The sequence below is a fragment of the Chenopodium album genome, chromosome 16 (genome assembly GCF_948465745.1).
Source record: "Chenopodium album chromosome 16, dcCheAlbu1.1, whole genome shotgun sequence".
NCBI lineage: Eukaryota > Viridiplantae > Streptophyta > Magnoliopsida > Caryophyllales > Amaranthaceae > Chenopodium > Chenopodium album.
The window spans coordinates 20462522-20476461 of record NC_137849.1 but is presented as its reverse complement, the minus strand read 5'-3'; the positions used below and the strand labels follow the sequence as shown (position 1 = coordinate 20476461).

At 33.3% G+C, this 13940-nt stretch overlaps 1 protein-coding gene across 1 annotated transcript; it reads right to left on the bottom strand.

Moving 5' to 3' along the window:
* Positions 1–6694: 6694 nt before the first annotated feature.
* Positions 6695–13567, bottom strand: LOC145585001 (protein DETOXIFICATION 33-like). The gene is made up of 9 exons (XM_081641771.1): positions 13286–13567; positions 12466–12661; positions 8558–8903; positions 8282–8368; positions 8058–8114; positions 7644–7882; positions 7402–7520; positions 7235–7321; positions 6695–7145 (listed from the first exon to the last, which is right to left on the bottom strand). Exons 1-9 carry the CDS (start codon positions 13550–13552, stop codon positions 7089–7091), a joined length of 1455 nt encoding a protein of 484 aa, XP_081497897.1. The 5' UTR covers positions 13553–13567; the 3' UTR covers positions 6695–7088.
* Between the last annotated feature and the right edge of the window lie 373 nt (positions 13568–13940).

Sequence of the window (13940 nt, the reverse complement as noted above, 5' to 3'; positions counted from 1 at the left end):
TAAAATATCATATATTTTAATTTAAGCATGAGATAGAATCAAATCTTATTTTAATCTAGAAAGATAAATCATATTTAATCTTCCATGATTATCCTAACAACTTTAGGAGATTCTATCCTATTATTAGCCAATCAAATAATTTTAAAATCAATTATCCTAATCTAATTATGGGATAATCACATTATTTAAATCAATTATTATCCTTTTAGAATATGCTCAGAATATCCTAATCAATCTTATCCAAAATTAACCACTTTAATTATGGATAATTACCATTTTAACAACTTTAAATATGGATAATATCAAATATAACAACTTTTGAATATTTGATTTTATCCTAAAATAAAATATTTTATCCAAAATAAAACCGATTTTATCCCAAAACAATTTTGTAATTATCTTGAAATAAATTTTCAAAAACAGAATTTTTTTTTTTTTGAAAAACCGTACACCACCAACGCCGGCCACCGTGGTTGGCTAGCCGAAGCTAGCCACGGTGGCTGGCTGCCAATAGCAGCCACTACCGCAAGGGCAGCAGCGTGGCAGCAGCCGTGCAACGCTTGCACGCTGCTGCCCACAGCCACTACGGACCTCCGCCCTCCCTTCCCCTCCCTCTTGGACCGCCACCAGGTCGGCAGCCGCCGTGGCTGCGCCACCCAGTCGCGAGTGCCAGCCTTAAAACTATTTCTTTTTTTTTAGGTCTTTAATTTAATTAAAATAACATTTATCAAAATTAAATCAAATCAGTCCAAAAATTAAAATTAAATCAACATTCAACTTTAAAATTAGGGTTCATCATAAAATTAATCCCAATTTAATTCTAACTCTTAAAATTAAATCAATGATCATACACAAAACATTTTATGAATAAATCAATCCGATTAAAATTATGAAGCATAAAACAATTCGAATTAAATCAAAAATCAAGCACCAAAATCATATTTTAAGCTATGAATTTTCGAAAAATTCAAAATTAGGGTTAGGGGGTTCGAAAATTTCAAACATTTTAGGGCTTAATTCGGTCCTCTCCATGGCTATTTGAGCATAATTAAATCTCATTTAATCAATTCTAAAAGTTTAATCACATTAAATATAATAATTGAACCATAATTAAATTAATTTCTCCCTCTTAATTGATTATAAAATTAACATGGACTTCAAATTAATCGTATTAATATGATCAAGCGCGTTCATGCAAGAGGCTAACTGATACCACTAAAGGGGTTTATAGGTACTACGCAGCGGAAAAACATGAATCATATTCAATCAAGTAGCTAATCCCAAGATCACATGCATAACACACAAGACACATAATCATACCTTTGAAGCGTGAATTCCACGTAGCAATTTGATTGAAAAATCAGGAAGAGAATAGAGCCCCAAGCGTTGCTCTTCTACTTAGTCCACGAGCTTCGAACAACCCTTCCACCAATACTAGATTGGTCGAGTGATTGAGGAAAACCGCGATCACCACCTTTAATGGACTAAGCCGACCACCACGATCCACCACCACCACGAACCACCACACTGGCGCCGAGAGAGGAGGGAGAGTCGTGAGAGAGAGGAGAGTTTGAGAGGGGTTGGTCTCGTGTTTGCTAATTAGGGTTTGATCACACTGATCAGATAATTGCATACTTCTTACAAACCCTAGGCACCTAGTCTATTTATAATCATATTATAACTAGACTAGGGTTAGGAAGCCCAAAACCCTCAAACTTACTCCATATGGCCGACCATACTAGAGGATGAGGCCTTTCATGGGCCTTGTCCTCTCGTGCCCGATCTAAACCCTTTGTGTGACCTTATAGGATCCGTCCAATTGGGCTTTAGGCTATTTTACTAGCTCAAAGATCGTTAGTACCTCTAGCTATGATAAAATGATGACCTAAATGTCCGAACTTAATTATCTCCATAATTTTATCCATTTATATATCTAGTAATTGCACACGACGAAGACATAAATCCTTCAGTTTTCAATGACACAAAAAATTGAATTGGAAGCTATTATTATCAATTGATCTTATTTTGTGATTTTCCTTTGAAGTCATTTGTAAGACATCTAGCTTGACCCTAGGAAATAGCTCTTTGAGTGATTTTGATTGCATTTGTTGCTTTCCCACACATTGTATGCTTGGTCAATTTCTTTCCCAATTAGTGTGATTGTCATGAGTTCATGTGGATCCCGATTCCCTTGCATCCTTTATATCATTTTTGTATTCGTTTAATTGCGTTGTTTAGTTTGCTAGACCAACTCTCACATAGGCTTCGGAATAGCTTAGCTTAAGACCTTAGTAAATACCACATTCCCTTGGGTTCGATCCGGACTTACCCCTATACTTAGAGTTGGGTTTGGTTGTATAAATTTGGTTTTGATCGGGGAATCTTAGATACCAACGACCTAGGTTTCACCCGCGTCACGAAATTACTTGAGCAATGGCTTTGAACAAAAATCTCTTTCCCAAGCGTAGATAATAATTTCTCCTTCCACCCTTGAATTTTCTACCAAATTCTTTCTTTTAGGCTGGCAAAAATCGTTTTCTTAGACTTTTTGATAATTGTCAACAAGCCTAATAAACAGTTTTCATGTTTCTCTACTTCTCTTACCCCCAAAATATCAGTAATTTCTAATCGACGAGAGTCACTCACATTTTTTGCTAAAGATGACATATGTTTTTGTCAGATTAACACTTTGACCAGATGCTCTCTCATACTTGTTGATAATGTCAGCTATCACCGAGCACTCACTAATAGTAGCTTTAGCAAAAAGAAGGCTATCATCTGCAAAAAATAAATGTGACACTCTGGGGGCATCCTTACAAATTCTCGCTCCATGAATTAAGTTGCCAGCCGCCGCCTTACTAGTGGAAAAAAATGCTATTAGTAGAACCCTATTAGCAACTGGCGTTAAACTTGTTAGCTACTAAAACACTAATTGCAACTGGCTAAAACAATGTTAGTTACAAATACTATGTCATTAGCAACTGGCGTAAAAATGAGTTTGCTAGAAGTTAGTGTGTCTAAGTTAAAATTTGTATTAGCAACTGGCCTATTTAATACCAGTTGCAAATATTACGGTATTTGTAACTGGCATAGATATTCACGCCGTTGGCATAAACTACGCCAGTTGCAAATAAACACTATTAACAGCTGTCATAGACTACGCTAGTTGCAAATAAACACTATTAGCAGCTAGCCTAGCACTACGCCAGTTGCAAATAAATACTATTAGCAACTGGCAAGTGCCCGTTGCTAATGATATTCACATTAGTAGCCGCCGCAATAGCAGCTCTACATGTCAGTTGCTAAAAGTCACTTTTTGTCAGTTGCTAATAGCATTTTTTCCAATGTGTTTGATGGCAGAGTCGAGAATGCATCAGCTACAATGAGGAATAAATAGGGTTAGATTGGGCCTCCTTTTCTAAGACCCCTCGACGGCACAACCGACCCCAAAATCTTCCTGTTTATAAAGCAAAAGAAACACTTGACAAATTATCCAGAATTCAACCCAACTGTCACAAAAACCCATTTTATACATAACTCTTTCCAGGAAACTCCATTCAACCCTGTCATAAGCCTTGCTTATATCAAGTTTCAGAGCAATTTTACCCTCCTTGCCTTCACCCCTTCTCTTCATAGCATGGAAAATCTCAAAAGCTACAAGTGCATTATCAGTAATTAACCTTTTCGGAACAAAAGCACTCTGATTAATCGAAATAATTTTTTCCAGGAAAAGGTTTCATTTTGTTTGACATAACTTTTAAGATTATTTTTATACCGCATTGCAGCAACTTATGGGTCTGAATTCCAAAATAAGTTTAGGGTCTTCACATTTTGGAATTAATACCACACAAGTCTTATTAATCGCATTCAAACTTATTTCTCCACGCCACCAATTTTTCACAAAACCAACAATCTCATTCCCACAATATACCAAAATTTCTGAAAAAAATAAAGCATGCATACCATCAGGTCCTGGGGCTTTGTTTGGATAAGCAATATTATTATTAGTACCAATTTTCAAAAAACAATCTATTCTCTTTAACAATAATAATTTAATTTTTCTTTCTTAGGTACCTCTTTCATCATACAATTTTTCTATGAGCTTTAATTTTTCTTAAAAAAAAATTTGATGTGTTATTTCGTTCGGAAATTTTTTTTTTTTTTTAATTTTCAAGTAAAAATAAACACATTTTGAAAATTTTATTTGTACAAATCGTGCATCGCACGAGACTAATCTAGTATCACTAACAAATTATTGCATATATTATTATATAATTCAAATTCGATAAATAAATACATGTATGACAATTTTGTTAATAATAAGAATTTACTATATACCATCTCAATAAATAATTTAAATTTTCTTAACCTTTCCAAATACTCACAATATATTTGGGTACCCATTTATGACCATCCCATTCTAAAATATAGTTTCTATTTGGGGATAAACTCACCACAAAGTATTGGGTGCGGCAAGTCGCACCCAATGTTTCGTCAGTCGAGACTCAAGAAAGTATCATATCATCGTCATCTTCTTGCAATGAAGAACAAGTTTCCACCCGATGACAAGTTGGTGGTGGTTGCGGTGAAGGAGATGAGCGAGGTCATGCATGGCGGAAGAGAAAGAAAGCTTGAAATTCTCGGATATTTTGAAAAATGCCCAAAAATCGAATTGGGGCTTTCTTATGTGATGTATAATTGTTGAAATTGGTTGTCCCATATGATTATATGTTAAATTGTTAGCATTTTGATAACATATGCATGTATTTTGGTTGAGAAATGAGCATGTTATACCCATGACCTTTAGTACGAGCACTTCAATGGAGGTTCCACCATTGTTATACATATTATCAAACAAATTATACATATCCTCAAAAAAGTTATACATATCCTCCATTGGCTGGATGATGTTCAATACTGGCTATATGATATCATGGTTGGATGATATCCTCTATTAGCTATATGATATCATTTATGTTTGTGTCTATGATATCCTTTATTTGCTGGATGATATCTTCTATTGGCTACATGACATCATGGCTAGATGATATCCTCTATTGGCCATATGATATCATCCAGCCATGATGTCATATAGCCAATACAGGATAGCCAATAAAGGAAATCATTTAGCTAGTAGAAATATCATCTAGCCAATAAAGGATGTCATATAGCCAATAGAGGATATCATCCAGTCAATAGAGGATATCATCCAGCCAATAAAGATATCATCCAGCCAATAAAGGATATCATATAGTCAATAAAGGATATTATCCAGTTAGTAGAGATATCATCTAGCCAAAGAGGATATCATCCAACCAGTAGAAATATCATCCAGCCAATAAAGGATATCATATAGCCAATAAAGGATATCATCCATTTAGTAGAGGATATCATCCAGCCAATAGAGGATATCATCCTTCCAATTGAGGATATCAAAAATTTTCATTTTGTCACTCCCGACTGACAAAACGGACTGACACAATATCTTCTCTAAACTCATTAGGGATGTAGATAGGGCGAGGGGAGGGGCAGATATTGGTCTTCCCATCCCTATCCCTACCTAATATTCTCATCCCCATCCCCGCAACATATCCGAAATTCATCCCCTGTCCCAGCGAATCTAAAATTTATCCTCGCCTCGACAAATACAATTCCAAAATCATCCCTGTCTAGTCTTCCATCCCTCACTTGGATATCCACACCCACATAATCACACCCAAGACCCACCTACTATAATGTCCATGTGGCAGTAAAGTGGTAAGATCAAGTGAGAGGGTGATATTAAGTAACTCTAGAATGTTCTTCTATTGTACTTTTGGGAGATGATTTCTAACCATGATTTCTCACTTCTCTATTAAGTGAGAAATCATGGTTAGAAATTATCTCCCAAAAGTACAATAGAAGAACATTCTTCTTTAATAAACTTTAATAGGAGTAGTTGTTATGTGTCTTCATGTTATATAAATAAGGATGTAATTAAATAGGCTCATTGTAATTCATTCAATCAATATATTAACTTACACATCTCATACACACTCATTATCAAGAACACGGTTTTCAATGCTCTACTCACATGGACATATGCCAAAACCAATATTTGGTCTGCCTAAATCATTTCTCGATGTTTATGTTTCTTTTCCCTTAATCTCTCTCCACTTGGTTAATTTTCTGTTACTTCCCTTGCCAGTGTCAACTATTTCAGTAATAACTCGTCATAACATGTTAGATGACATGTCGAGATTAAATCCCTACTAAGTTTCTCTTGAGATGACATTTAATCATTGACACGGTCATTAACACCTCCAGTTGGACAAATCGAGCACCACATAGCAAACTTTGTCCAAAACACTTTTTCAATTAGAATCCCAAAATCCTCTATCAAGAGTCGAAATTTAGAGAGGTGAGAACTTTTATAATTGTGATTATGAGAGGATTGTGTTGCCATATAGAATAACCGTTTTATGGGAAGTTTCAAGAGGCAATCCTTTTCCTTAGTTCAAGAGGAAATTTCAAAGAGAATCTAGTTTTAGTTGCTATAGAAGTTTGAGTTTGACAAGAGAACAACTATATTGTCATTTTGCATTCAACTTCACAATAATTAGGCCAAACGATGCATATAATTAGAGTGAAAGTGAAAATGACATTGCATATTGGATGGACATAATTATTGAGAGGATCAATTTACATTGGTGATCTCAATATCACAAGTATACCATCATATAGCCTTCCTCCAATTTTACACTACCGAGTCAAAAATTCCACAGTAATTTTTGTACAACAAAAATTAAAAAAAAAAAATTAAAAAAAAAATTCTAGTAGACTTATAAATATTCACCATTTAAACTGTAGTATGACAACTTTCAACACTTCTCATTCTTTGACTGTAACACCTATATTGGTTTTAAGCCATATGTAATCAAACAGACTAGCAAGGAAGATGTTTTCCTGCCTGTGTTAACCCTAATTTCATTATACTAGACAATGGCCATGTTTTTCGATCAATTATGGAAGCGATTGCAGCTTAAATGGCCATCACCTGCCTTTTAGGATGAGTTTTCGCACAGTATATCCCTTTGTAATGCCTATAATCAGTCAAATGATGCTGATCCTCCCCATTTTCTGACTCTACTCTCTGCTTCATCCGCCTGCAAACCGGAAAAAACAGCATGTAAGCTTTACAGAACATAAATAGGGTGTGCACTTGTAACATTAGCACAAAATGATGATCACTTACTTCCTTTTTCCAATTTGTGAAAGCTGTAACAACTACCAAAACCACAGTTTGCAAACAAATTCCGCCAATCATTCCTCCCCAAACTCCCTACAATAACACATCATGAGTTGCAAATATACTGAAATTGTATGAGTAAAATTAGATTGGTTATGAAACTGCAGTATCACCATTCCTCCGTATCCATATTTGAATCCAAGAATAATGCCAGCAGGGAGCCCAAAGAAATAGTAGCAGGCAATATTTATGTATGCGACAAGTGATTGCCATCCCGCTCCAATAGCAACCCCTAATGACAGGAGAAAACATAAAATCTAATAAGATACAAATTGCACTATACATTGAAACAAGAAAGGCAAACACGGAAGTGATGGAACCATAAATGAAGGCTTATAAACTTTAATCTGCTTGCCTGATAGGACTGGTTGAAGGCTGTTGAGAAGAACTGTAAATGCCAATAAGATTGAAATCCTTGTAGTTTCCTTGGCTACAGCATCGCTTGCCGTAAAAAGGTAAGGGAACGTATCTCTAGTTGCAAGAACCACAAACATGGCAATAAATCCTATGGCTACTGAAGTTACAGAAACTACTGTTACTGAGATCTTCGCCTGTCTGTAATTACCAGCTCCAAGTTCATTGGATACTCTTACACTGTAACAAGTAACATACAAACTCCCATAAATTCTGGTATTCTTTCGACATTAAAAAGAGAAAACCTTAATTCAAAACCTGAATCGACATGATATGAATTCCAAGGTTTATCATTTTAAATTTTTGGTTGGCAGTTTGGGCTTTGACAAAGGATATAGTACAGTTTTATAGTTACCTGATGGCAGCATTGAAACCAATTGCTATCATTGCATCCCAACCTTGTAGGTTCATGCTACAAACATGAAAATTAAGGTAAGGCTTCACAAATCACAAACGTAAAAAAAGTAAACATGAAAATGGCATTAGTTGCCAGCTTGATGAATGATAATATGGTAAGGAAGACTAAAGTATTAAATATTAACCATCTGAAGGATAGAAGGTGCCATTAAAAAATCTTACCAAATGGAAATGGCATCAACAGGTATCAAGGGGTCGGGAAGAACACCGACAATAACCACTAGCACCATCAAGTACCAAAACTCCAAGCTGCATAGGCACATGCAAAAAGTCAAAATTTAACACACATGCATAAAAACTCAAATTTCTTCCTGAAAATGATGGCTTAAAGCTCATACGTGGCAGATGAAATTACCCGTCTTTTGGGATACAAAGATATTAGAGCTTAATGAGTAAAGTTTGAAAGACACTATCAGATTAGGGAAAGGAATGAGATACCATAACATCACAGCTGATGCCAAGGAGAGCTGCACAAAACCCCATAAATCAGCAAATGCCAGCATTGAGAATCCACTCCAAGCACCATCTGACTTTGTTACGAAAATGTAGATAAGCTGCAAGATGACAATCAGCCACCATGACGCATTGAGCACAACAGCTGCGCCTGCCAAGCCCCAACCATACTTCAGCATAAATAGCCAACTGAAGGTCACATGGATCACCAATACAATAGCGGACACCAATGCCATCACAAACACTTTCCTCTGTGCTTGCAAGAATTTTTGTATAGGGAAATGGAATGCATAGGCAAACAGTTGAGGTATCATCCAGAAAGCAAATTTCCCTACACTCAGAACTCTCCTTGTTAGTACATCATATTGCCATAATAAAACTTTCAAAAAATAACTTAATTAATAAAACTGGTTCAGAAATGATTCAGAATTGCAGCTGCTTAAGTTGTAATAAGCATTAAACAATATAAGGATACAATGCAACAGAACTGTGATTTTATTTAATTGTGTACTTGGTAATGTAATTATCAAAACAAATATTAAGGTGGCCTTGCAAAAATGAATTTAATTACAGAATAACAACAAATTAGGCCCTATTCGCTTCACCTTATTCAAAAGTCATTTCAATTCAGTAAAAAATAAGTTTTAATCATAAAAACCAATAAATATAAAGAACAAATATTAAAAATTATAAGTTCTAATCAGTAAAAATAAATAAATTTCAATAAAAAAAATTTAAGTTATACAAAATAATTCAGTTTAGTAGATTAAGAAACTCAGCTTTAGAAGGAACATTGATACAATATTTATGCAGCTTCACAGTCTCATTAGGTTTGTACTTCTATATTCCAAATTAATATAGACTACAATGTTATATAGGAAAGTTTGTCAAAAATAAAATGACTTATAGCCATTCTGACATTTTGATTATTCCAAAATAAAACGATCATTGACAGACATATGCTTTGCCAAAGGTCGTTTTATTTTTAACTAGTTTAGGTCCCGTGCCATGCATGATGATTTTCAGTATAATTATCAATGTTAATCAATGAAAAAAAACTATCATTAGTGTGAAATAAACATAGTCATGAAAAAACCGATTAGCTAAATATGTACTATAAAATTAAGCATTTGAGCATATGGTTGTTTTATGTATTTCGGTGTGATATCTTAAAGTTTTACTTTTCTTGTTAACTAAATAAAATTTTTAAAGTTATGTACTAACCTTGCGAATAAATTTTCTTTGTACACACTATTAAAATCAATGTATTATTTCAACCAAACCTGTGTAACCTACAATAATATTATTACATATCATTATGTGGCTCTCTAAACATATCATTTCGATAACATATTATTTCTTATTCAACTTTTCTCTTAATATGAACTCTAATTAGATATCAATACATTTTAAATTAAATTTTGGTAATATTTTATATAATAATTAATAGTTATCAATCAATATATTATATAATTATTGATTGATGTTCTTACGTAAATATTGGTCATCAAGGTAATTTACATAACAAAAATAAGTAATAAAAATCTTAAGTTGATAATCTACTACGTAAATGACATTTTTCCTAAAAAAAGTTATTGTATTTTATTCTTTTTATAATTAAAGATCTAAAAAATAATTATTTATTTTTTTACAATTAAGATTATTTACATTTTAGTTAACTTTTTTTACCTCATTAAACTTTACTTAAAATAATCTTTTCTCCAAGGAAATAAAAGGGAAAAAAAAAAAAAAAAAAGACGATGACACGTGTCATTGTGGGTGTATCTTTTATTATATACTTTTTAATTCTTAATGTTGGTATTTCATTTCAAAACAAAATTATTGATGAGGTGGCAATTCTAAATGTGTATTTTTGTATCGAAGAGGTATCATATATATTTGTATCAATGTATCATTGTATTATGTTGTAACCACTTCGATTTCAAATGTTAGGTCATGTCAAGAACAAGTCAAGTTCAAACAAGCCTACTGGTCGAGTTAATTGCGTGACAAGTAGTATGAAACAAGTTATATTGGTTATAAGTCAGGTACAATTGGTTTTAGATTATTAACAGGTGAGTCTATAACAAATTAGGTCCATTTGGGATCAGGTACATTTGGTTACATATCGTGTCTGAGTCTTAAGTTATTAGTTCTAATCTGTTTCGGGTTTGCTTCAGGTTGGGTCAAGTCGGTTATGGGTCACCACCTCTAATGTCATTATTAGGTCGGTACAAGTTAGTTTTAGGCAATTTCACAAGTCGGATAAGAAATGGCAGATCTATTCCTAGTTTTCTAAAGACCAATTACAGAGTATAATACATGGAACATACAAGCTAACTATACAAAAAAAAAAAAAAAAAAAAAAAAAAAAAAAAAAAACCTCATGTTTGGTTTTTTTAATGCATCATTTGAGATTTTACACTATTCACACATTAGATTTGATATAACTTTTTAACTAATATACAATAAATAAATGGTATCATGTTTACATTGTTGGATTAATTACAATTACAATGTTTACTATAGTACAATTTTTGTAAATTTTTTACTAACATTTAACTAAAGATATTTATGTTTATGGTCAAAAGTTTACATCGACAAATGTATTCAAGTGACGCTTAAAAGAAATAGAGGGATTAATTTAGATTTTTTAATTAAAATAAAGCCAATCTATTACATATTACCAAAGTTGAAACCAATAAAGACACTTGGCAGCATTGTGTTAAAAATTTTCACTCCAATAACACTTGCCAAAAAAAATCCTTCAATAATCGTTGCTTTAAGAAAATTATTACTTTAAGAAAAGATTTTATCTCAATTATTACATTTGCTTTACATAAAATACAAACCAAACTTTCTAAAATTCATTTTATATGTGACTATCAAAAAAAAAATTGTTCAATACTTCATATAATTTTACATGTGATCTTAGAAAAAATTCGTTTTAAATGATAATTGAACAACCGTGCATCTATTGAACGGGGTTTTATCCTAGTATTAATAAGGATAAATTGAGAAGTATGAAAATATGAAACTTGAAGTTTAAAAGAGGTAATAAAAAACTGAAAACAAGCCGTCCTTGGCAACCATATGAATAAGTAATTACTCTGTAAAAAAAGTAGAATACATATAATAGTCATTATTATGAAAATGAAATTCCTGTCATATGTGAATAATTGAAAATTCAGATCTTGCAACCTACCCTAATAATGGTCCCAACTCCCAATTTCAACAACCCATTTACAAACAGAAGTTTGATTACACAACAATTGTAGAAGCAAGTAGCAAATTAATCCACGTTTTTGCTTAACACCCCAATATTATTACACGTTTATAAGTCAATGAACCACCAATTTCATACGCCAAAAGACATGTTAACTTTCTGCCAACTATCTTCCTCAGTCTAAAGATTCTTGTAATAATGCATATTAATGCAATTTCTAGATCACTAGTGCAATTTTCTATTAATGAATCAATGCACGTTACCTAATTTTATCTTATTGATTAATTGTTTTTCTTTTTAGTATTTGTTTATGATTATCTAGTTAGGTGAGCTGCTGATAATGTTGTATAAATTTAAAATAATTTTCCAAATCACACTAAATCTTGGATTCATACTAAATAATTTTTACTTCATAGTTTATGTACTTATAGAGTTGACCAAAACGAACCTAACATGAAAGCACGATGACTAAAATTGCTAAATTAAACCCAAACATGACATAACTTGATCCGAACTTGATTTGTAACATTTACTACCGTGTTATATTACGACTTTTTTGGGTGAACGAGACATGAAACCAAACACGAACATGAATACATGACCCATTAGCCTGAACTACACGGCTAATTTATAAGAACAGAAGCAATAACAAAGAAACAATACTAACCGGCAGCTTGAGAGATTTCGGGTGTATTCCCGCAAAGTTGAAGAAGGTAAGGAGAGTAAGTATAAAGTGGGGTGAGCAAACAAGCAGTAGCTAGTAAAATAACCCATGATCTCTGCATATAAATCCCCATCATCTTGAGCCTCCCCGCGCCATATGCTTGCCCACATAATGTCTCCAATGCGCTTCCCATTCCGAGCTGCAATCATAAAAATTCGATCTCTCGATCAATATTTTATTTGTGCATTTACTAAATAAAATGGACTATAACACTTTCGAATCAATATACACAATTACGTTTTACTCACTACATTGTTAACGGAATTACATTATCGGCGTGACTATTGAGTTATCACCAAAATATATGATTAAAAATGACTGTTGACTTTTCACCGATCACCCAAACCCGCCTAGTGGTGGGTCCAAATTAGCAATCAAAAGCTGAAGAAATTCATTGCCTTCCCATTTGAAATAGAAATAGGATTAGATGAAAAAGAAAAAAGGATCATTTTTTAAATCATTACATATTAGCAAAAGTAACATTTTCAAACCACCATTTTACACGTGACCAAAAAGTAAAGCAAATCAAATTTCAACAAAACTTCTATCATAATCAAACCAAACCCAGAAATTAATTAAAAAAAAAAAAATTAAAACCCCATAACAAATAAAAACTCCCCAAAAAAGAATGAACAAAAAAAAAAAAAAAAAAAGTTAATCAATCTCGTACTTTGAGAAAGGAATCGTAGCTTAAATCTATGAAAAAAATACAGCACAAAAGATAAATTCATCAACCAATTAGAAGAGGAGAGAGAAAATTAACCATAACACCGAAGCCAAGACCGGAGATGACAGAGTTTTCGACGGAGAAAGCGGCGAGCTCAAGGTCTCCGACAAGACCAGCAAAGGTCTGAGTGAGAGCACCCATTGAGTATTGGCATACGGCCGTGAAGATTGCTGGTCCAGCAATTTCCCATAAATTTCTAGATTCGTCACTGAATTCTCTTACTAAGCTTAATTTCTGCTTCTTCTGGTTTTCAACTTCTAAACCCAACAATGGCTTTTCATCTTCTACTTTTACTTTCTGCATTTCGGAATTTTTTGGTCAGCTTTTCTCGGGTTTGGTTTGGTGCGGTTCGATTTGCGTTTTTTTTTAAAGAAAGGGTACAATGATAGTGTAAATACAAATTGTAAGAGAATAAAAGGGTTTGATGGGGTCAAGAAATTGAGTTGAATAAGTATTTGCCTATTTGGAAGATTGTCAGAAAATTTGAATTGAAAAATGAGAATTGTATAACGTGAAAGGGAGCAGGTAAGCTAGCTCCGTAGCTGGAGTATAGTGACTTAGTGAGGGAGTTGAGGAAAAAATGTGACGCTTGATCATGTGAGAAGATGTATGACTTTGGTTGGTGGGTTCAAAAAAATAAATTAGAGTTTTTGTTTAATAGTCTTTGTCTCGTGGGAGAGAAATTATTTAG